The sequence below is a fragment of the Rhinichthys klamathensis genome, unplaced genomic scaffold (assembly GCF_029890125.1).
Source record: "Rhinichthys klamathensis goyatoka isolate OS25496 unplaced genomic scaffold, OSU_Roscu_1.1 h1tg000019l_1, whole genome shotgun sequence".
Lineage (NCBI taxonomy): Eukaryota > Metazoa > Chordata > Actinopteri > Cypriniformes > Leuciscidae > Rhinichthys > Rhinichthys klamathensis.
This window is the reverse complement of record NW_026606570.1, coordinates 4,388,502-4,413,198: the sequence shown is the minus strand read 5'-3', so window position 1 is coordinate 4,413,198 and position 24,697 is coordinate 4,388,502. Positions and strand designations below refer to the sequence as shown.

The 24,697-nt window shown below is 39.5% G+C and overlaps 1 protein-coding gene across 4 annotated transcripts in view; it reads right to left on the bottom strand.

Moving 5' to 3' along the window:
* Positions 1 to 24,697, bottom strand: part of dnm1b (dynamin 1b) — a 73,872-nt gene that overhangs the window by 7,810 nt on the left and 41,365 nt on the right. For all 4 annotated transcript variants that reach the window (XM_056236433.1, XM_056236439.1, XM_056236438.1 and 1 more), the window contains exons 8-19: positions 21,816 to 21,951; positions 21,609 to 21,676; positions 21,234 to 21,372; positions 19,194 to 19,280; positions 18,112 to 18,182; positions 17,623 to 17,674; positions 15,163 to 15,174; positions 14,095 to 14,208; positions 8,233 to 8,342; positions 6,082 to 6,193; positions 3,775 to 3,948; positions 3,295 to 3,536 (exon numbers count right to left, since the gene is read on the bottom strand). In XM_056236433.1, coding sequence (XP_056092408.1) covers positions 3,295 to 3,536; positions 3,775 to 3,948; positions 6,082 to 6,193; positions 8,233 to 8,342; positions 14,095 to 14,208; positions 15,163 to 15,174; positions 17,623 to 17,674; positions 18,112 to 18,182; positions 19,194 to 19,280; positions 21,234 to 21,372; positions 21,609 to 21,676; positions 21,816 to 21,951 — 1,317 coding nt within the window. The remainder of the gene's footprint in view (positions 1 to 3,294; positions 3,537 to 3,774; positions 3,949 to 6,081; positions 6,194 to 8,232; positions 8,343 to 14,094; positions 14,209 to 15,162; positions 15,175 to 17,622; positions 17,675 to 18,111; positions 18,183 to 19,193; positions 19,281 to 21,233; positions 21,373 to 21,608; positions 21,677 to 21,815; positions 21,952 to 24,697) is intronic.

The window sequence follows — 24,697 nt, the reverse complement described above, 5'->3', positions numbered from 1 at the left end:
GGGTACGCCGGTGGTTCGGGTGGGCCTTTTGGGTCGGTACCTGGAAGCCTGGCTAGAGCTTCCGGGTCCGTCCCGATGGCTCATCCGCACCATTCGGTTCGGCTATGCAATTCAGTTTGCACGCCGGCCTCCCAGGTTCAGGGGCGTCCACTTCACCCGTGTGCGGTCAGTGGATGCCCCTGTCCTGCGGAAAGAGATCGATGTCCTGCTGGCGAAGGACGCGATCGAGCCGGTCCCTCCTGCCGAGATGAGGTCCGGGTTTTACAGCCCCTACTTCATTGTACCCAAAAAAAGCGGTGGGTTACGGCCAATCCTGGACCTGCGAGTTTTGAATCGGGCCCTGCACAAACTCCCGTTCAAAATGCTCACGCAGAAGCGCATTTTCGAGTGAATCTGTCCCCAGGATTGGTTTGCAGCGATCGACCTGAAGGACGCGTACTTTCACGTCTCGATTCTTCCTCGTCACAGACCATTTCTACGGTTTGCTTTCGAGGGTCGAGCGTATCAGTACAAGGTCCTACCCTTCGGGCTGGCCCTGTCGCCCCCTGTCTTCACGAAAGTCGCGGAGGCGGCCATTGTTCCCATGAGAGAACAAGGCGTTCGCATTCTCAACTATCTCGACGACTGGCTCATTCTAGCTCACTCACGGGAGGTGTTGTGCGATCACAGGGACATGGTGCTCCGGCACCTCAGCCAGTTGGAGCTTCAGGTCAACTGGGACAAGAGCAAACTCTGCCCCGTGCAGAGGATCTCTTATCTCGGTATGGAGTTGGACTCGGTCGCCCAGACCGCGCGCCTCACGGAGGAGCGCGTCCAGTCAGTGCTCACCTGCCTCAGGTCTTTTCGAGGCAGGACAGTGGTTCCACTGAAACAATTTCAGAGGCTCCTGGGGCATATGGCAGCCGCAGCCGCAGTAACGCCTCTCGGCCTGTTACATATGAGACCGCTCCAGCACTGGCTTCACGATCGAGTCCCGAGGTGGGCGTGGCAGAGCGGCACGTTCCGGGTCAAAGTAACCCCGCACTGTCGCCAAACCTTCTCCCCGTGGCCGGATCCTGCATTTCTACGGGCCGGAGTGCCCCTAGTCCAGGTTTCCAGGCATGCTGTGGTTTTCACAGATGCCTCTGCCATGGGGTGGGCGGCCAAGTACAAAGGGCATGCAGTCTCGGGTCTGTGGACGGGGCCCCAGCTGCATTGGCATATCATCTGCCTAGAGTTGCAAGCAGTACGCTTGGCTTTGTGCCGCCTCAAGGGGCTTCTCAAAGACAAGCACGTACTGGTCCGTACGGACAGCACTGCGACCGTTGCGTACATCAACCGATAAGGTGGTCTACGCTCCCGCCGCATGTCGCGACTCGCCTCCCACCTCCTCCTATGGAGTCAGAAGCATCTGAGGTCGCTTCGTGCCACTCATGTTCCAGGGGAGCTCAACCGTGTGGCAGACGAGCTTTCACGGTTGCCTCCCCTGCCAGGAGAATGGCGACTCCATCCCCAGACGGTTCAGCTGATCTGGAGTGTTTTCGGAGTCGCACAGGTGGACCTGTTTGCCTCTCCGGACACGACCCATTGCCAGTGGTTTTACTCCCTGTCCGAGGGGACCCTCGGCACGGACGCCCTGGCTCACAGCTGGCCCCGGGGCCTGCGCAAGTATGCGTTTCCCCCATTGAGCCTTCTTGCACAGACACTGTGCCAGGTCAGGGAGGACGAGGAGCAGGTCCTGTTAGTGGCGCCGTATTGGCCCACCAGGACTTGGTTCACGGAACTCATGCTCCTCGCGGCAGTCCCTCCTTGGTCGATTCCTCTGAAGAAGGACTTCCTTTCTCAGAGACGGGGCACTCTATGGCACCCGCGTCCAGACCTCTGGAAACTCCATGTCTGGTCCCTGGACGGGACGCGGAGGTTCTAGGTTATCTGCCACAGGCAGTGGTAAACACCATCACTTCTGCTAGAGCCCCCTCTACGAGGCGCCTCTATGCGTTGAAGTGGAACCTATTCGTCGAGTGGTGTTCCTCCCACCAGGAGGACCCCCGAACTTGTCCGATCAGAGTCGTGATGTCCTTCCTACAGGATGGGTTGGAGCGAAGGCTGTCTCCCTCCACCCTCAAGGTGTATGTTGCCGCAATAGCCGCACATCACGATGTAGTAGAAGGTAAGTCCGTGGGGAAGCACGACCTGGTCATCAGATTCCTTAAGGGTGCTAGGAGGTTAAATCCACCTCGTGTTTTGCACTCTGTACCCTCTTGGGACCTAGCTCTGGTACTGAGAGCTCTTCAAAGTCCTCCCTTTGAGCCTTTGAGCCTTTTCCCCTCCTCCAGTGGAGCTTAATATCCTGTCCATTAAGACAGCGCTCCTGTTGGCACTGGCCTCTTTCAAGAGGGTCGGGGATCTGCAAGCTTTTTCGGTCGACGAATCGTGCCTAGAGTTCGGGTCGGGCCTTTCTCGCGTGATATTGAGACCCCGGCCCGGATATGTTCTCAAGGTTCCTACCACTCCTTTCGTAGATCAGGTAGTGAACCTGCAAGAGCAGTGTGACTCCCTAGCTAGCTCCCGCAATTTGTGAAACTGCTTTTGGGTAGCTTAGCTGGGCGCTGGAAGGGGCCAGCACCATGGCGTTTTGTTAGGGATCCCAATTCGTCAGGGAACTCCCCGACGACACGTCGGAGTTCCCAGGACGAAAGGGAACGTCTCGGTTACGTACGTAACCCTCGTTCCCTGAGTACAGGGAACGGAGACGTGTCGTCCCCTCGCCATGTTGTTGTACCTTCACGGAGGTCTGAACACTGTTCGGCTCCTCAGCGAAAAGCATAGCGCAATGTTTACTTCCGCCTTTTATACCTGCGCTGGTAGGCGGGTCGCGGAATGCAAATCTTGCATGCCAATTCCATTGGCTCGTTTTTAATTCTCTCGAAGGCAATAGGCTCCCTGGCGTGATCCCAATTCGTCAGGGAACTCCCCGACGACACGTCTCCGTTCCCTGTACTCAGGGAACGAGGGTTACGTACGTAACCGAGACGTTCCCCTTCATTGTTTTCCCTAATTGGAGATATTGTTCTACGTACCTCATTTGGACATTTTTTAAGGTGCCGTGTGTTCCTGGCTTTTCTAACAAAATGTTAAAACATGCTAGCAACTTCTACAAATATGCTAAAACATATGACATATTGCGTGGCCTTAAAACCTCCAGACTTCAAGCTTTTGAAACAACTTAAAATCTTACAATTTCAAGTTTTTAAAACTACTTCAAACTTTCTGAACAAAAACAATGTTGATTTTTTTTTAAAGATGACACTGTACCTGCGCCCTGAAGGTCCTCCTTGTACCTGCAGCCAGGAGTCATCCACTGGTGGGGGCATGGTAGTGGAGATTGTGGTGGTGCTGATGTCACCAATGATGCCGAGGGCCTCTCTCAGAGCATGATACATGCGCAGCATCTCCTCCCTGTGCTGAGCCTGTTCTGCTGACTCCTCCATTAAAGTGTTCTGGTCTCCACATGAGTACACGTTAGCAAGCAACTCAGCATGGATAAAGTCCTTAGTCTATGGGAAGAGAAAGCAAAGACAAGGATAAAAAACATTTTTTTCAGTGACTACAGCAGGGCTAAGAAACATCCAATTAGAATCCAGTACGATCCTACTGGAAAAACCTGATTCTTGACTGGACAGTTTGATTCTTACATGATATTATTTGATCCCACCAGGATCATTTAGGTTTGGATGATAGAAATTGGATAGGAATTATTTTAGGTATATCAAAGCGTAATTTAAAACAGCTTACATTGTTGATCATGAGATGCATGATGGTCTTGGGCATGAGGTCCCTCACAGTCTTGTTGACGATGGCCATGTAGGAATCCACAAGGTTCCTGATGGTCTCCACCTGCCTCTCAAGTTGAGGATCCATGGAGTGCATGAAGCGATCCGAGCCATTCTCCTCACTGGCATCACTCTGCTGAGGGCCATCAAGACATTGATATTTACATATTACTGGCACTTGAAATTAGGGACACAATAAGGAACAAAGAGTGAAATAGTAAAGCAAATAAATGCAAGCCGATCATGAGTAACTAATCTAGATCACGGTTATTTCGAAGATTTGTTCTGGCATCAATCTCCTTTCTTAAAGGTAGGGTAGGCAATTTGTTTTTACTTTTTGTTATTCTGTTTGAAACTCAATTTACATCCTGATAGCAATCAATAATAGAAGTGGTCTTAATATATAAAACATGTACAAATATCTCCTATGGAAGTCTCAGGACCAAAACATTTTTGTCCAATCCCTGCATTTGGTCCGAATGCAATGATACGATGTCCGAGCCGAGCGCCACAAACAAACAGCACCGCCTTTTACAGTCCCTCCTCCAGAACCGTAACAGAGCTCATGCTGCGTTCACGCCATCCCGTAATTACGAAATGGCAACCCGTGACTACCCAGAGCTGTTCACGTCCTCGGACTCAAATTTATGCGTTTCTATGTCAAAACTATCAACACCAAAATGAATCTGCAGTCGTCAGATGGTACAGGTAAGAGCTCTGTAAGTTATTTACGATCATTATTATTGTAATGTTATGTGCTTTGAGACATGAGGTAATTTAATGCCGTCCTTGTGACGCTTTGCACTCTGCTTTGTGCGTTCATGTGTTTTGGAGGAGGCGTGGCTTTGGAGACGCTCTGAAGGGAGTGACGGTGAGGATATTTTCCCACCAGTTAATCGACGTGTGACAACACCGGTAATACCGGTATCACCGGCAGGGCCATTTAAATAGCTAATTTAAAGGCAAACGTAAAATGCACGCGTTTCCACGGGCAGAACAGCACCAGTCACGTAACTGAAAACTATGAAAGCCGTGTGACCGGCCAACCAGTAAAAAAAAATTAATAAATACATTAAAGAAATGATTCCCTCTGATTTTCTGTTTCATTAATAGAAGTTTGACTACTCGCAGCAGTCTCATATGCGCTTTGAGCCAGTGTGAATTGCACGTAAAAAATGAAGTTAACAAACAACCTCGATCCATCAGGAGGTCGCTGAATTTTACTGCGCTTCATGAAGAGTTTTTCTTTTGCGTGAAGAAGCCGTTCACAGGAGATGTGTTAAAGATAGCGGAGTGCATTCATGATTATTAGGCTACCGGTATAATAATCCACCTGGCGCCGGGTCTGAGTGAGTAATTTACTCTCTTGTCGTTCTTTGATTAACATAATGACACTTTAAGACCAGCCGCTGCTGACAGAGACACGATCTGACACTCGTCCCATTTTCTCACAAATCTCTACGTTCATTTAAGACTTTATTTAAATAATTTAAGACTGATCTTATGAGGACACTAGACAAATCCGACATTTTGGCATAATTTGTGTGTGTTACGGTTTGTTCAAGCCCAAAAGAGAACTCGATACTGACGTGCATCTTTTCTATTTGTGTGTGTGTGTGTGTGTGTGTGTAATAGGCAGGACTTACAGCGTGGTCTTTAGTCTTAAAAGCATTCACATTAATACGAGCGTGATCATACAACACTAGTCAACGGGTAACAGAAAAAAACGGATACTGCGTAATTGCGTTAAATATTTTATTTTTTATTTTTTTTGCTGTGCCGCGGTGGGCAAGTGATGAAACCGGTGTTGCGACTGAACACCGTGTAACACCGGTAACACCGACTCCCGTAGCAAGCCTAGAGGGTGGGATCTCATGCTTTCAAAACTAGCTTATTATTGCCATCCTCTCCGAAATTGCCTACCCTACCTTTAACCTGTTAATAGTGGGGGTTCACACCATAATTTCAAAGCATTGTTAAATACAACACATATTGATACTCAGAGAGAAATAAGTTTGCATATGACATAGATGTGTGGAGGAGGGAAAAATCAAACAGTCAGAGACAAATTGAAACTTACCTTCTCTTTATCCTGCAGAAAAAGCAAAGAAAGCACAATAAGTTAATACAATTAGTAAGCTATCAATGTAATTCAATGTGGTTTGTTAGAATTGTGTTGGTTATTGGTTATATACATGTGCCAGCTGTTACATCACAGGAATGTTCAAGTTAATATGACTTGAGTTAATCAGTGGAGGCATTCACGTACAGTGATTCGCTCTGTGTAGACTCCAGCCCGTAAGAAGGATGCCTTCCAGCTGTCCACCTCCTCCTGAGTGTCGCAAGCTAACTCCAGTTGCCTGTAGTCTTTATACACGTTCCTGAGACAACAGTCCGAAAACGAGCATGAGCAATGAAAGAAGTCAGATTGTGCTTACAAAATACAAATGGCCAGACAATACTGTCATTTGAGATGTATTGCATAACTTAGTAATACAGTTTGTCTCAATCACTTTGGCTCAATTCTCGAATGATAATATTTTTTCCCTCAAAACATTAAATTCAGATCTCTGAACAATTAGATTCTTGTTCACATCAGATTTGAATTTCTTATTGATTTAAGCAAATTGTGTTTTGGCACTTGAGTGCAAAAGAGTAAGTACAATTGTCTACAATTTGCACAATAACTAAACGCACATGGCTTGTTTATCAAAAATGATGAGTTACTTCTCAGTGAAACTGTCAAACTCTTAACAACTTCTAAACATTATTTCATCGTGTGAGCCATCACTTGCTAAATGGTGCATTTAGTTATCAAAATCTGTTAGACCAGCATGTATATTCCATAAATATCTGACATGGAATGTTTGTAATGTCTGTTAGATTGGCAAATAGCCTGACGTTGTATTGAAATAGTAATCACAATCTTAATCAACCAATCAAATTTGGAAGCATAAATATGAAGTTTGCCCAGCACAATCACTACTTTTTGTCACAATTTTTTTTTTTTACATTTGTATTCATACAGTACAATTATTTTTGTAGAAATGTGTTACATGTAAACTAAAAATTCAGTTGCTTGCCATGGAAGAGCAATAGGAAGACATAAAAGAATGTGAGATGGTGTTAGGGGAAGATATAATAGAGTGTGTAAAAATGAACAAGCAACTGTGAATTTTCATTTTACATGTAAAACATTTTACTAAAATGTACTGCATAAATAAAACATGTTAATTTTTGTGTGTGTACTACAGTATTGACTTCTAGTAAATTTTTACCTTTTGTTGAAATCTGAATCTAAAAAGCTCAGATAAAGAGCATTCAGCTAAACAAAACTGACATTTTTTCAAAGTCAACAAATTATCAACAAAAAAAGTAGAAAAAACTGTATGAATTTGTATATAACAAATATTGCCATGGTGAAAAACATTTAAACATTTTGATGTTTATGGCTCACACGATTACAAAAACACTTTTCATTTCGGTGGCATTGGCCAATTTACTGACACAATAACTAGGTTTCGAAGCATGAATGAAATGTTTTGGGTGAGTTACTACATTTTGCAGACATGTTCTGTTGTTCCAGCAAACAGTTGTGACAATTGAACTTACATTTTAGAGAATTTTAAGACTGTTTCAAAAAATGGGCTTAAGCTATTAAGAAAAAAGTATTACTGCAATAAGAAGAAATGCTACCTGAGCACCAAAATCAGCATATTAAAATGATTTGTGACACTGGAGTAATGATGCTGAAAATTCAGCTTTGCCATCACAGGAATAAATTACATTTAAAAATATACTCAAATAGAAATTAATTAATTTCTATTAATTAATTAATAGAATTAATTTGTAATAATATTTCGAAATATTACCGTTTTTACTGTATTTTTGATTAAATAAACGCAGCCTTGGTGAGCATAAGAGACTTCTTTCAAATATATGAAATATGTATACAGTATATATGTATATAATACTTTTTTTAATACAAAGTGATGTGTCTATTCATCATGAAGAAAAATCCTGAAGAAAAATAAGTCATGGTTTCCACAAAAATATAAAGCAGCACAACTGTTTTCATCTTTGATAATAAGAAATAAAAACTCTTGAGCAGCAAATCAGCATATTAGAATGATTTCTGAAGGACCATGTGACACTGAGACCTGAGTAATAATGACTTCTGAAAATGTAGCATTGCCATCACACGATTTAAAACATATGAAAATAGAAAATAATCATTTTAAATTGTAATAATATTTAACAATGTTACTGTTAAATGCAGCCTTGGTGAGCATAAGGGACTTCTTTTAAAAAACATGAAAAAGTCCTACAGACTCCAAACTTTTGAATAGAAGTGCAAATTAATATTTGATTTTTGTATTTCTGAGAGCTCTGTGGAGAGTAAAATGTGTTTTTCTCTTACCTTTGTTCAGTGTTAAAGAGAGCAAACACATGCTTGCTGGACATGAAGCTTTTCTCTATATCTCTGAGCTTCAGGTTATCCAATGGCAGCATGTACTTCTTCTCTTTCTCCTGCAGGGGGCAATAAGCACAATTAAAGAGGAATAAGAACAGAGCAAAAAAGAACACTACCAGATCAGAGACTACTGAAGAGTTATTATAGACCAAAATAGGCATAGCTGATCCTGCATTTGCAAAAACAAAACAGCTTCAAAGAATAGAGCTATGTTTAGAATACGATACTGCACGCTTCTGAATGGTAGTATCGTAGCCTAGAATTCTTTCATGATTGCATGTATAGAATACATGGTACAAATTCAAGGGTATTAAACAACACTGTTAGTGCTTGTGTTTTCGTCCAAAGCAGCTTTCACATTAAAGGGTTAACACATACTTGTGATGCGAGTATTGATTCCACGCTGGAAGCCTGCGTGTCATGCACACTGAGTATCATGCTTTATGACTCATACACTTAATCAGGAACACACAAGCTGGAGATGGAAAACATTTATAGTTTGAATTAAATAAACTCCACTCTATTAAAGGTTTTTTGTTGTTGTTGTTGTTGTTGTTTTGTATACCTAAAGGGGACAGAAAATGTTGATTTGTCATTTTGATTGATGCTTATTCCTTTTGAATATAAAAGCTATTGAGAGACGACATGAAGAGTGTAGGAGGAGAAGAGGGAGTGAAGATGAAAACCCTTGCATGTTAACAGGGTGAAGCATGCACATATTGAGTACCTTCTTACAAACCACCAGAGGAATTCATTTTAGCATCAACACAAAATGATCTGTATAGCAGCTAACCTTAACAATACTTGAAGCCAGTACTCTAATATACTTATATATTATAAAATTGTTTATTGATTGAATTATTGTCCTTTAATCTGAGATTAAGAATCTCTTTTTCAGAAGTGTTCTGGCCAAGATGAGCAGCAACAGAGATTCTTACAATAGTTACAATTCTTACAAAGTTTTGTATCTTCAAATCATTTTTGTAAATTATCTCAATCATTATAAACTTTGGTGTTAGAGAATGTCTAAAAACATAAAAGTTTGGTATAGGCACTAATTTATACAAAACATCTCCATAATCAACAACTGACATGAAAGTAGCAGAAACTAATCTCTTTTTTGTCTCAAATGAGAAATGGGCTTTGATTCTAAAATTAAACCCTAGCCCAATAAAGCCTTAACCCTGTCCTTAATAGACTTGCATGAGGTATAAAATAAAGATTCATCAAATATAAAACCAATGTATTTTTATTCTGTCACGACCTATTTTTCAGTGCCCTGTAAAATGCTAACCGATAACAGATTTATGCTTGTTTCTTTAAATAATAATAATTTTTTTATTTTTTTTTGTTAGCATTTAAGGCCAATTTCAAGCACCAAAGCCTTTGTTGCACAACACTGAATCAGACTGTAATAAACACAGCTTGATGAAATTTGGGTGCATCAGCATAGAAATGAAATCTAGCATTCATAATGTTGAAATCAAGATTATTAATATAGATCATAAAAAGTAGACGCCCCAGAACAGAGCCCTGAGGAACACCCCTAGTAATCTGTAAAGGTGTAGATGAGTGACCATCCATTCGCACCCATTGTGTCCTGACCATTAAATTATTTTCAAACCAAGATATGGTGTTATTGGACGATCCTATTAATTTAAATCTAAATTTCAATAATTGAGTCTACATTTTTTTGATACTGAAATATCTGAAACGGTTCCAATACTACTTTTTCTGCAGTATCATTACACCTATACCAGTTGCATCTGTGTTTATAGTCTATTATAGTCATCGCTGAATTATCACAGGGAATAATTTATTCCCTGCCCTTAGTTTGTAAAAACAAACAAAAATCATGTTTATTGTACTGCTCTACAATGGAAATAGCTAAATATTGCATAGTGCTTTTACATTTTTTTTTCAAATAAGAACTAGCTGTTGCATAATTTCTCATTTTTTTGTTGAAGTTGAAGTACTAAAATAAAAACTATATGGACATACACATAAAAAAAAAATACTAAAACTTTTTAGTTCAATTTAAAATTAACTTTAAAATTTTAAATGAAAACAGAAATATAAAAATAAAATCTATTTAAAAATAGTAACAATAACTATAATAGTATTTCAATAACACTAAAATAACACTGATGAACCAGTTTAAATGATTGCCTGTGGTAATCAACAGGATCTTTGGCATAGAGCTGAACTTCAGTTGAACACAGCATTCCTTTAAGAACCTCAGAAATTCAGACTGGTTTTCAAGCACAAGGCTTCAGAATGCTGACCAAGCAGACGGTGTCATGTAGTGACAATGAACTTTCCATCCACACTGCCAGTTTCAGAGATTTAATGTCCACAAAAAACAATGTAAGGGGAGCCCCCGACACCAAGGACGGACCAAACACTGTGAGGATTATTTATGTCTCTTGTTTACAGGCCAAATCCATGTTAGCATCTTATTTAACATTTAATAAGAACCCTGCTGCATTTCAGAGAAACATTCTGTGGTGAGCATGAACTTCAGCCTTAATGTGAACTAACTTCCGAAGCACCTTAATTCTTGTCTGCAGGCATGTTTTAAAACACAAGGGCCAGTATAAAGAGCCCTTTATCCAGTACGTGTAGAGGAAGTGAGGTTCAGAATAAATAGCAGCATGAAGAGAGGTACAGACCACATGACTACACATCTGGAGATATTACAATTCCGCCTCCATTCCAAGAAACTCAGTCAGCACCACCACCCACAACTTCACACACGCAAAAACACACACACACAAGTCTGGTTCACTGTCTTTGTGAGGACTCCACAGACGTAACGTTTTTTTAAACTGTACAAACTGTTTATTCTATCCCCTTACAATAACCCTACCCCTAAACCTACCCATCACAGAAAACTTTCTGCATTTTTACATTTACAAAAAAACGAATTCTGTAATGATTTATAAGCTTGTTTCGTCATGAGGACCTCAATTTACATCCCCAATGTGAGACGAGTCCCCATGATTCGGTGTGCATTCAGGTTAAAGTCCCCATTGGGATAGAAACACACACACACACACACACACACACACACACACACACACACACACACACACACACACACACAGAAATACATCTTAAAGAAAATGTTGAGTCTGACAGGTCTTCATCAGTACCAGCTTTCCTTGTCTTACTTTTTTTCTGACCTGTGACCTCTCACTTCCTGTTTAACGAGAAAAGAAACATAAACTTAATAAGGCGGAGGGGAAAAATGCTCCCAAAAAAAGCTCCACCTCTTTCTCTTTCTCTCCCTCTGCCTCTTTTCAACTCTTCCAGGGGAAAGTCAAAAGTCTGCCACGTCAATTCAGAAAAATCTACATTTGAAAAAGTACGAAAAGACGCTGTGCGTTACAAATTAGTTTTGGGATGCAAATACTGCATGTATATCTTCATTTTGTATATCTGTTATCTAAGACTTTGCCACTGATCTGAGGGGGATTTATGAGTCGACGGGAGTGAAAGGGCCAGGAAACCTAACTCTTCTTGCCACCCACATTCTTTGCCTTCTCGTACCACCATCAAACACGCAGAGGTTTTAAAGGACCCTCCTCTCCTCCTCCTCCCCCACTCACCCACCACTCTTTGGCATCTCACACACTCGGACGTCCAGCCGAACGGAGCAAGAGCAAAAGAGAGACAGAGACGGAGGAAAAGGATGGATGGAGGTTTTCGGAGGACAATCGAAACGTCTAATGCCAAATCTGATTGGCACAGATGCATGAACTTTTGAGGTATTTCTTGTCCCTTTGAAGTTTTTATTATTTGCATATGGCAGAAACAAATCTGAAAGTTTAAAGTTAAAGAGGGACAATGGGCTGTCCAACAGCTAAACTGGGGGACTTTTAAATGGATATATGAAATGAAATAGATAGATATAAATAATGGATATATGTGTATAGAACATGAGCAAAAGTGTATACATTCTAAAAGGTCTGAAATGCATCTTGGCAAGGTTCTCTGAATAATAAACGTACAATAGTCTGCTTCATGAAATAATTAAACAAGTAAAACTGACAAACGGCCTGCTGCAATGCTCCATTTTCAAGCAAATACAAAGTCAAAAGTCACTAATAAATATCAACTTTCTCATTTCCCTTTTTCTATGCTTACTTCCAAAAAAAGATTTGAAAAACAGAATGCATGTTCAAGTTGTACATCATGATCGTTAATGTTTTGTACAGATTCATTCCTCAGTGCTGTTGGACTCATCTCCCTGTGAAGCGCCATTCCCGCCCCGCTTTCCCAGTGTTCAGACTACCTGTTCAGGGCGTAGAGATTGTACAGTAGTCTGCACATTGGTTAGGCTGTGTGGGGGTTCACACACATCATCTTGTTCTGTTCAGCAACAGTCTCGTCATCATGTTTCTGTATGCCTACCCATGGAAATCTGCATTCCTTTATGTACTAAGTAACGTCTGTGTGTTTAAGTGTGTTTAAGGAAGGGGGTTACATATCTTAGTTAGCTAAATCAAACAAAACTTTCCCTGGAGACATTGAGGAACCTCCTCTGCAGAAAAATCGATTATTATCGGTAACAAAAAAAAATATATATATATATATAATTGTGATTAATCGCATCTAACATACAAGCATTTGTTTATATAATATATGTGTGCACATTTATTATTATATTTATATATTATATACACTATATGTGTCTGTGTGTGAGCATGTCTGTTGTGTGTGTGTGTGTGTGTGTGTGTGTGTGTGTGTGTGTGTGTGTGTGTGTGTGTGTGTGTGTGTGTGTGTGTGTGTGTGTGTGTGTGTGCGTGTGTGTGTGTGTGTGTGTGTGTGTGTGTGCGTGTGTGTGTGTGTGTGTGTGTGTGTGTGTGAAGAAAGAAAGAAAGAAAGAAAGAAAGAAAGAAAGAAAGAAAGAAAGAAAGAAAGAAAGAAAGAAAGAAAGAAAGAAAGAAAGAAAGAAAGAAAGAAAGCCAATGTGATTCATTACAATGTTGACTTGATGGAAAATAAAAGTATTTTCGCTGTGTATAATTGTCATTTTTTGGACTCTTATTTCATCCACTTGGACCACAAAAAAATTGTTTTGGCACAAGCAGGACATAACTGTGTTTTTTCTTTTTTTCTTTTTTTTTAAATGAGGAGATTAAATGAAAAACAATTATATGCAAAATGGATTTTTTTTTCCTCCCAAATGTAATTTAAGTCATTTTGGACTAGGAACTCCTTTGTTTTGAAAGGACTTTCTCTTCATGCTTAAACTAACTACAGCAAGGCCTTTTGGGAAGTGTTGGACCTAAGTCTGGTATGTATGGTAATGAAAACCATATGCCACCTTCCCAACCCCCAGAGCAGCCCTCCCACCAGCCCCTGGTCTGCTTCTCCTCATGCCTCATGCCTCGGGACTGACAGTGGGGGTGGGGTGGGGGTCACAACAGTACCATAACACCTGTGCTTGATCAGACCATCAAGATGGCAATACCTGGCCATTACTGAAGTAAAAAAAAACAGAACTATTGCACTCATTTATACTGTATGGCCTCAATCTCATTCTCTTTTCTTGGATCCAATGAAGCGGTGCATTTACAGCATGGGTCACTGGTAGGATAAGATGCTTTCATTGTGAATTTAGACTAAATATAGCCTTACTGCTGATGGAAATAATACTGAACTAAAAAGCACAGAGTATATGAAAAGAAAACAAGGCCGCTTCAGGGAAACCATCCCCTGTAGTGCGTACACTGCGAGTTGCATCAGATAAAAAGCTTTGCTAAATGAAAAGCAACCAAGAAAAGACATCAGGGGACTCACCTCATCATCTTTGTACCAGGACAGATTCTCAGCGGTCAGGACAAACCAATATTCCTTCGCTCCTCCTTTCATGATGCCAATATTATTGATGGTCAGCCAACCCTTTCTGATCACCTAGACACAGGCAAACGTGTGGGACGTAAGGGATATTGTACAGTCAGACAGTCATTGTTATACTTATCAAATATATAAATGAATGAACAAGTAATATTGGTTTAAAATTAGTGTGAGAATAATGAGGCATGATACGAGAGACATAAACATGCAAAGCTATGTAGGAAATCAGTTGGGACAATGACCAATTATGCAGTTCTGCAGTCATACCAAAATATCTGATTATCAAGAATGATTGACCAATCAGAATCAAGTATTCCAGAAGTATTCCATGTTATAATTTCAAATTATGTATATGTGAGTGTGGGATTTCTCAGAAGAACAAATCAGAAGAACATTGCAAATACAGTGGGGTCCTAAAGTCTGACCACTAGTGAAAATGTATCTACACTACCGTTCAAAAGTTTGGGTTTTTAAGAAATTAATCATTTTATTCAACAGACACATTAGTTTTTTTTCTTTTGAACTTTTTTTTCTTCATGGAATCATGAAAAAAAAATTTGTACTCATATTTTTTACTGTATTTTTGATTAAATAAGCCAACTTTGATGAGCATAAGAGACTTCTTTCAAAAATATTAAATATTTGAAAAAATATACTGACCCCAAACTTTTGAACAGTAGTGTTTTAGCAAATTTGTAATCCCATTTAAATGTTTTACATCAAAAATCCACATGAATTTAAAAATTTCATATTTTATTTGGTTGCTTTTTTTAAATTTAGGTGTAAATGAAAAAAATAAAACTACTGTGATTAGTACTGATTAGGATTATTTAATGATCATAACCAGCTATTTGCCTTTTTGTAAAAAACCACACCACAATGAAGACCATAATAATCAAAATGTAATGCTTTATTTGAAATACATTTTATATTAAAACGGCAGAGTGCATTAGTAAACACACACACACACACACACACACACCAAAGAGGCCGCAGTCAATGCACACTTACCATTATCTCATCCTGAGATGTGTTGGCATAGCAACAGTAGCAAAGCAAAGACAGGGTTTAAGATAGGTAATTATAAACTGGAAAAGTCAGCAGAGAGAACAGACAAGATGAACAGAATACAAAAGTAGCAGAAAGATGCTAAAACAGTTCAGTCACCAGTTCACACCACTAACACAAGAAATACGACCAGAATAGTTAAACATGATTAAATGGAAGATAGTTCAGGCTAAATATGTGAATTATTCCTAACTAGAAATGGCAAAAATTTATATCACAATTCTCTTAAAGGGGTCATGATCATGAATTGAGAAATCAAATTTTCCTTGATCTTTTGACACATAAGATATCATTGTACTATAAAAATATCCTGTAAGTTTCAGAACTCAAAACTTCCTTGTTAGTCCAAAAACAGATTTTATTGAAACCAAGCTCAGAAAAAGACATGTTTCGGATTTTGTCCAATTACTACATCAGAGTGCGACAAAAGACCGCCTCGGCAGAATCAGATCAACACCTACTTCTACATGATTGTCTCTTTAGCTCCGCCCACCAATTCACGCATGTCATAAAGTAGTAAATAAGAAACAGACGCAAACACAGGATTACTCCAACAACAAAAACGATAGAGATGCCTCTGGGAATTACAATACGTTTTAAAGTGGCACGTTGTGGAAAAACACAGTCTTTGCATTGCCATCCGTGTGATCCTAACATTAAGAACGCATGGATGAACTTTAATTTTAACGAAGTTTCAGTCAGATTCCATCAGTAAGACACTGTTCGTTTGTTTGCTTCATTTTACTGTGGATTCGTTTTTAATGCTAGACACAGTTCGATGCAGGCTTTTCAGATAGACTGAAAATAAAAGATGACGCAGTGCGGACTATATTGGATCCGACAGCAATGTCGCAAAACAGTTAACAATGTTTTTACCATGTGTCACAGATTGTTTAATATATACTGAGCATTTACTGTAGCGCCACAGTCAAACAGATTAGTTGTGATAGTTGTGATTAGCTATTCTTTCATTTGCTTTTGCATTTATAGGGTTAAGGTGGGGATTTCCAGATATGGAAGAAAGAACGTAGATAATGCTGATTTTGTTATAGTTTTGATCTAAGCCTTTCGCTGTAATCCTAAATAAAAGTTTCAGTGAGTGACATCTTCTGTTTTGTTACTGTCAAAAAGGATGAACGATGAATATGGTACATTCATTCATAATTCAGTTAACACAAGACTTATAAAGCATATTTAATACGCATGCATGTTTCACATTGTTGGCAAACGTTTCAACTAAACAAGATATGTTTCAACATCGGAAGTTTTCAAAACAATTCCACACGTGTAATGGCGGGCCGTTGAAAATTATTTTAATATGCAAAACTGTTTCCCAATCATAGCAGTGGTCGTTTACTTCCAAGTCTTGTGTTTGAAAGAGTGTTTCTGTTCTCTATTTGAACAGTTATGCACATTGCAACTAAACAAAAGTACAGATTTAATATCAAATTTAAATATATTTATATATTAGTTTTGTGAATATATAAGTTAATAAATATTATAATTAAGTGTTATAATTTAATTGAAATCTTTTATTAAATAATACTGTTCTACATTTATATGATTTAAATTACAATTAAAAATGTTTTAGTTTTAAAGCTGCCGTCGGCAACATTTTTTTTTTATCATATTCAGTGAAATCGACACTATAATCCGACAGAACAACATAAATAAAATGGTTTTAGAAAAAAAACCCGAGCTTCTAACTCCACCTGGAACGTGTTATTTGTTTTGCAAAAATCCACAGCTCCCGGATCATCGGGTCCAATCAGCGCAGGGGGGTGTGAGATCTGACTGTCAATCACAGATCGGGCACACGCCACCCCTCGTGCACGTTACAATCACATGCACACGCCTGAAGTTCGCGGAAGTTCGCGCAGTAACGAAGAGTGATGGCGGAAAATCAAGTAAGCTCATTTAGAGTATAAATGACGTTAGCAATTGCAATCTATCGGTAGATTAGCCAGGACAGCATACCTCCAAATAATCCATGGTGTTGATGGATCTGATGAGACGGGCGCGTTCACTGAAAATCTGGTGCACACGCACTGACGAGCATGAACTCGGTGGGAGGGTATTCGTTGATAGTGGGGGAGGACCATGAGAGTTGTAAACATTAAAAATTGTGCCTAAGTCTACTCAATCTGCCAGACTTGCTGACTGCAGCTTTAAAACACAGAGGCTTCCTCATTGTTTCTTACCTTTTCAAGAGCATTTTAAAAACACCCTGTTCTCAATAATTAAAATCTCATAATATGACAGACACTGAGTGATGCAGTGTCCAACTATAGACCTGCTTCTGGTGTTCCTACATAAAAATGTTTGAGTCAGGCAGCAAACATCTGCCAGGCTGTGTGATGCATGCAGGACACACAGCATCTGTTCATTCTGTCTTCTGCTTACCTGATTGCCAGCAACCTTCTTCTTATTCATCTGACTGCTTCTCTGCTGGGCGCTGAAGAGATGAACAGAAAAAATAAATATCCATAAAGAACACAAAGAGTCTGCAACTAGCCACAAGACCAAGTTTGAATGTTGGGGGTCATTGCCGAAAAGCAGATACTGATGTCCTGGTGCCCCCATCAGACTTCTTAATGATCTTAACCAGCAGTACTTTATTAGATGACTATAACTTTACCAGCTATGTAACCAGTTAAGCTGGAGAACAGAATGGCTTATGCTGATCCACATACTAGACATCATCAAACTAAACATGAATTCCGTGTTCGTCCAGGCTAGTTTATGCTGGTTAGCATAGTCATGCTGTTCTCCCGTTTCCCATGCTGGTGACCAGCAAACCAGCAACCAGCTCCCTGTGCTGGTACCAGCATGCAAAGTATACCTTATGCTGGATTTAGTTAAAGGTTTAGTAAATGGTTAGTATGTTCTTACTTTGCAAAACCGATGAAATCCTCATGATTGGTGTTCATGTATGCTAACTCAATGTCAATTAGCAACATGACCTGATGACAGAAAAAGAAAACAACAATACACATTTCACTACTTATTTTTCAGTTAAAGGTTGGGTAGGTCGTTTTTGGTCTAAAAAACTTTTTCCCAAATTTGTTTAAACTTTCTATATATATCAATGCATAATTAAAATGTAAGTACTCTGATAAAAAGAGTATAAAAATCGAGTGACTCTAGACCGTTTAATCTGCACTAAACACAGCTCATTATTTCCTTCCGGGACGAAACAAAGGATTGGCTTAGGCGACTGTCACTCTCTCGCAACCATGGCAACACCCCCGCTGCTACATGCGCTGCCCACATGCGCGCACTCGTTTGACTCGAGGAGGGTAAGAGACTAGTAAGAGACACAATTACATGCAAAACACGGCGTATATGTTATGAATCTTACACAAAATTCACCTTCATCACAGTGTAACTGATTGTAATGGGAAAACGTGTATCAATGCAACCTGTTTTTAGCTTTGCTTTATGTTACTAGCTCGTTAACGAATCAAACTCAATATATTTTAAACTTTAACAGTATCGATATGCTAGCTTGATAGTGAGTATTAACAGCCATGTTAGTTGTTTATATTCATAATGATAAAGTTAGGTATTTTATTACATGTGAGTCTGACATGATGTCACTACATGCACTGCTCCTCTCCGCTCGGCGCTAGTAAGCGCGTCCTCCAGCTGTGAGCTGTCGGCATCGCACGTTCATGTGTTTTGGGGGCGTGGTTTTGGAAGGAGCCCAGAATGGAGGGGGTGGAAGTGAATGGAGATAAGTAGCTGTGTTTATTACAGCCCTGAGAGGACTACAGACACTCGATTTTTATACTCTCTTTTCCAGAGTACTTACATTTTAATTATGCATTGATATATATAGAAAGTTTAAACAAATTTGGCAAAAAGTTTTTAAAAAAAATTCTACCTACAATACCTTTAAAGCTGTAGCTTGGTTTTAACACATGAGTTTGTATATGTAAAGGGTTGGCAGGTGCATGTTAGATGGGCTGTACCTGATTTTTGGTGCGACTCTCCCGATCACGGATGTGCTGGGTTACAATCCTCTCCATTTCCTCTCTAAGCATGGGGTACTGAGCTAGCTGTCCCACAAAACACATACTGGATCAACTACTATCACTGTCAGCTTATTAACAAATCGTATTAACACAGACAAATGGACAAGAGATTTCAGTGATTATTTAAGTGCGGAAAATAATTGTGCATTAGTTAAATGACTTATACCCCACCCCATTTTCATTATTTTAATGTGTCTAAATGTTTTGGTTTTGAGTTAAGAGTAATTTTGTTTGTACACATAAAATTTAATAAAGAAATAAAAAAAAAAAACATAAATAAATACATTATCATAAATTAAATGCTATATTTCATTAAATAAATAATTTATACTTTATTGAGATTTTTATTTCATGAACTGTGCTCAAATGTCATCAAAATATTGCCACAATTTGAATATATAATTCATTTTCTTCAGGCTAAATGTTTTTAATATTTAAAGGTAGGGTAGGCAATTTCGATGCAATAACAGGCTAGCTTTGAAAGCATTAGTGCGGAGGTATGGAAATACATACACTGACAGGCAGGTCGGACGTCGTATGATTTTTGACAAAAAAAAATTGGTACTAACACTTCACCAGACGATATTTGTAAAAAAAAAAAAAAAAAAATATGTTAAGACCACTTCTATTATTGATTGCTATCAGAATGTGTAGAAAGTTTCAACCAGAAAAACAAAAAGTGGTTATGGAAAAAATTGCCTACCCTACCTTTATTTAATTTCTTTTTTATTTTAGGGTTAAATATGACTCATACCAGTTCTTGAAAGGCTTTACTAGATTCACTCTAAACTAAAGTGACATCAGATATGGTTATATATTTTTAATATATATATATATATATATATATGTATATATATATATATATATATATATATATACATATACACTACCGTTCAAAAGTTTGGGGTCGGTACGATTTTAAATACTTTTAAAAGAATTCTCTTCTGCTAACCATGGCTGCGCTTATTTGATTAAAAATACAACAAAAATCAGTTATAGTATTAAATATTATTCCAGTGTAAATCAGCTGTTTTCTGTGTGAATATATAGTAAAGTGTAATTTATTCCTGTGATCAAAGCTGAATTTTCAGCATCACCAGTGTCAGTGTCTTCAGTGTCAAATGATTCTTCACAAATCAGTATAATATGAGGATTTGATGCTCAAGAAACATTTATTATTATTATCAATGTTGAAACAGTTGTTGGTCTGTCAGTTGTACAGTTTTTTTTTTTTTTTTTTGGATTCTTTGATGAATAGGAAGTTCAAAAGACTTTTGTAACATTATAAATGTCTTTACTGTCACTTTCGATCAAATTAATTATTCCTTGATAAATAAAAGTATTGATTTCTTTCCTCCAAAAAATAAAAATAAAATTCTCACTGACCCCAGGTAGTGTATATATATGTAACGGTAATGTATATATATGTGAGAATATCAATTTGGGGTCTTAAGATTTTTAAATGTTCATGAAAGAAGTTGCTTACCAAGACAACATTATTTAATCAGAAATACAGTAATTTTGTGAAATATTACAATTTAAAACAACTTTCTGTATGAATACATTTTCAAATGTAAATTTTTCCTGTGATGGCAAAGTTAAATTTTCATCAGCCATTACTCCAGTGTTCAGTGTCACATGATTCCTCAGATTTTAAAATTTGCTGTTTTGGTGCTCAAGAAAAATTTCTTATTATCATCAAAGTTGAAAACAGTTGTGCTGCTAAATATTTGTGTGGAAACCCTGATACATTTTACGATTCTTTGATAAATATAAAGTAGATATCTTATGTAACAATTTAGTCTAGTCTAGTTTAGTCTTTTGATCAATTTCATGCATCCTTGCAGAATAAAAGAAAAGAAAAAACATAATTATTTATTTATTTATTTATTTATTTTCAAAAATGTACCCCAAAACGGTAGTGTATATGAAGGTCAAATGGGTATACTGTATAGACAGACATGGAGTAAGGTTTACCTTCTTGGTGCATTGCCTGACCGTATTGACCAGCTCGGTGATGACCAGGTCCACACATTTCTGACATGGCTCTTTAATCTTGGCGATCTGCCGTTTAACAATAGTCTCGAAGGCCATGTCTGGAGTAAACAGACCAGTCCTGACAAGTAAAAGAAATGAACAGAGCAGTCAGAGATCTAAATGATGTGCTTTACAGTTCCTGATTGGTTTGTGGTTGCAGTTTATATTTAATGACATGGTTCTCATGGTGCAGTACTTCATATCTAGCAAGCAGTTGTTCAAAATGTCACAGTGACATCAAAGAGAGTTTGATCTCAGAGCAGGTGAGTTGGCGAATGTGTTTGACTCTGTCTGTTTGAGGTAGAGGCTTCACACCTGATACCGTGGATGTTCTTGATGGCGTAACTTATCTCCTTACGCAGCTCTTTCTCATCAAACTCCATCTAGTCACCATTAACAGACAGAGAGACACTTCCTTTATATAATATGAGAGAATATAATTTAAATAATCCCACAGAAAGTATGAGCACTGCATTGTTTTGATCTCAGAGAACATCAGTTGTCACAGTATGGTAAAATTACCTTAACTAGCTCAAAGGGGAAGCGCTCATGGAAGATGCGATTGATCCTTGCACCTCCGGACAGCTCCACCGTGTCCACCTGATCTCCTGAACCCTCAATGCACTTCTCAAAATCAACTGCAAACTGCTGAACCATCCTTTAAACCAGAGAATAGTGAGTTTTATGTGTGAGTCACAGAAAATATACAAACCACCACACAGAAACACACACAAATAAAGATACACTACTGTTCAATGTTTTGTGAAAGAATTCTCTTATTCTTTCTTATAGGCTGCGTTTATTTGATTAAAAATACAGCAATACTGTGAAATATTATTACAATTTAAAATAACTGTTTTCAATTTTAACATATTTCAAAAAGTAATTTATTCTTGTGATGGCAAAGCTGAATTTCCATCAGCCTTTAGTCCAGTCTATAGTGTCACATGATCCTTCAGAAATAATTCTAATATGCTTATTTGGAGATCAAGAAAAAATTTTTTTTTGTATAAAAGTTGAAAACAGTTGTGCTGCTAAATAGTTCCCTTTCAAAAAAGGAACTCTACACTGTGTCTTAGATGGACGCTATAGGGTCGCCATCAGAGTATCTAGTGTCTGAAGCATGTGTTAAAAAACATTTCAAACAGATTGATTGGCAAAGGTCCGTATTACATTATTATTAGAGCACCCAGAAGTATAAGAGGGCGCCCCGCCCGTAGTACACGTCATCAACTTTTTTTGTCTTCAGGAGCCGTTTGTATTGTTAGCGCGTGGTGAAGGCAAGATCATGGGAAATCCAAGCAAGCGTTCGAGGAAGTGTGTGCCTCCGTGTCCCAGGTTTCTGACATCTGAGGACACACGCAACCAATGAGTTTATTGATTGGGAGAGGAGCAAGAGCGTTCGGTGCTCGAAGGTTCTGAATGCGCTCATTGTGAGAAATTCTCAATGAGAAAGCTCTGTTTGCATTTGTCCCTATGCTCAAGGGATGTGGGACGAGCGTCTGTGTCCCACGGCTCAGGCTTCAGCTGTGGGGTTTGCAGGTCGAGCTCGCAAAGGAGTTTGAGAAAGGGCTGGCTCTTTCTCACGCCTCGATCGCGTGCTTGAGCAATCTGATAGTACATTGCTGGCCTCATCTAGCCAAAAGGAAGCGGATGTGGTTGAAGAAGGCAGGAAAGTATATGTACTTAGTCTTCTCAACCTGCCAGGGTGATATGGGGAATTGCTGGATGTCATGGATCTGGCTTGGGGGCATGAAAAACGGGAAGTCAATCATGGTAGGCTGGACAAGCGCTTCTGTTAGGCCATGTTCCCCCTTCCCCCATGAGCCTTCCATTCCTTTCTGACCTCTACGCTGAAGTGGAGAAGTCGTGGAAGAAGCCATTTTCAGTCCGGATTTATCCATTTTATCATTTGAACTACGCGGATGTAGAAGGATTAGCTGAGAGGGGATATGTGAGGATGCCCCGGGTAGAGGAGACGCTTGCAAACTATCTCTCCCAGAGTGAGTCATCCTCACTGAAGGCTCCTGCCCTGCCATCCAGGCCGCTTCAGACCACCTCACGCTTAAATGGCAGGGCGTATGAGGCAACAGGTCACGCCAGGGGGGCCTTGCACATCATGGCGGTGCTGCAGGTCTACCAGGCAGATCTGCTAAAAGAGGGACTATCAGGGACTGTCCCCTGAAGCGGTTGCTGAACTGCGCCGCACTACGGATCTAGCTCCCTGGGGCCGCTAAACAAACAGCCGCTGCTATCGGTTGCTCGATGTCAGCGATGGTGGCATCTGTGACTGAACTTGGCGGACATTGGGGAGAAAGAAAATTATTTTCTCCTCGATGCCCCAGTCTCGCCCTCTGAACCTTTTGGTACATCTGTTGAGACAGTGGTCGGAAAGTTTATAGAGGCGAGGGAGCAGTCGGCAGTGTTCAGAAAATACATTCCGCGCCGATCCATATCCCCGGCTAAAGCCTCTGGGGGTTCGGTCCCGCCACAGTCCAAGGACCGGAGGCAGGGCCATAGGGAGAGCGTGGCCACTCGCGCTCCTCCTCCCTCGAGAAGTCGAGCACAGAGGAGGCGAGATGTGAGGAAGAAGAGACCGGATCTCAGGGAAGTGATTAATAGGAAGCACTTCTGTTAAAGGGATACTCCACCCAAAAATGAAAATTCTGTCATCATTTACTCACCCTCAAGTTGTTGCAAACCTGTATTAATTTCTTTCTTCTGTTGAACACAAAGGAATAGGGATGTAACGATTCACTCAACTCACGATGCGATACAATTCACGATACTGGTTTCACGATACGATTTTCTCACGATTTTTTTGTCAGTGATTAATTTAAGAAATTATAAATGAAAAAGTGTCCCTTTTATTATTTCTCAGACAAAATGCTGCACATTTCTTTTTAATTTTAAAATATATTTGTCAAATAAAAAAACTACATTGAAATTAAAAAAAAAATCCCTTCAAGGTTGTTTCAACTCAGTCTTTCTGTCTGTCTGGTCAAGAGGGTGGGCACTGGTACCTTCGCACACTAAGTAAAAGACTATGTAAAATTAGTAGCCTACCAGATTTAGAGGGGTTTTAATTTTGTTATAGTTTGTATCATTACACTAGCAAGAGTAAAAAAAAAAAACATTTAGAAAAATATGCCATAAACATCAATAAATTATATAAAAAAATATCCATGTACACATTTAGAGAAAGAGATAGTAAAATAAATACAACACCTGGTTGCCACGGAAACACTGATGCACCTTGTGATCTCCGTGGTCTCGCACTTGTCGTATTAATGCCTTTTACATGAAAACGGAGGTGACTTGTGCTTCTCACGGTGGTGATTATTATTAGTCTACGGAAAGTCAAAATGCCGCCACACCTCCGATTTGAATGAGTCAACGTCAAC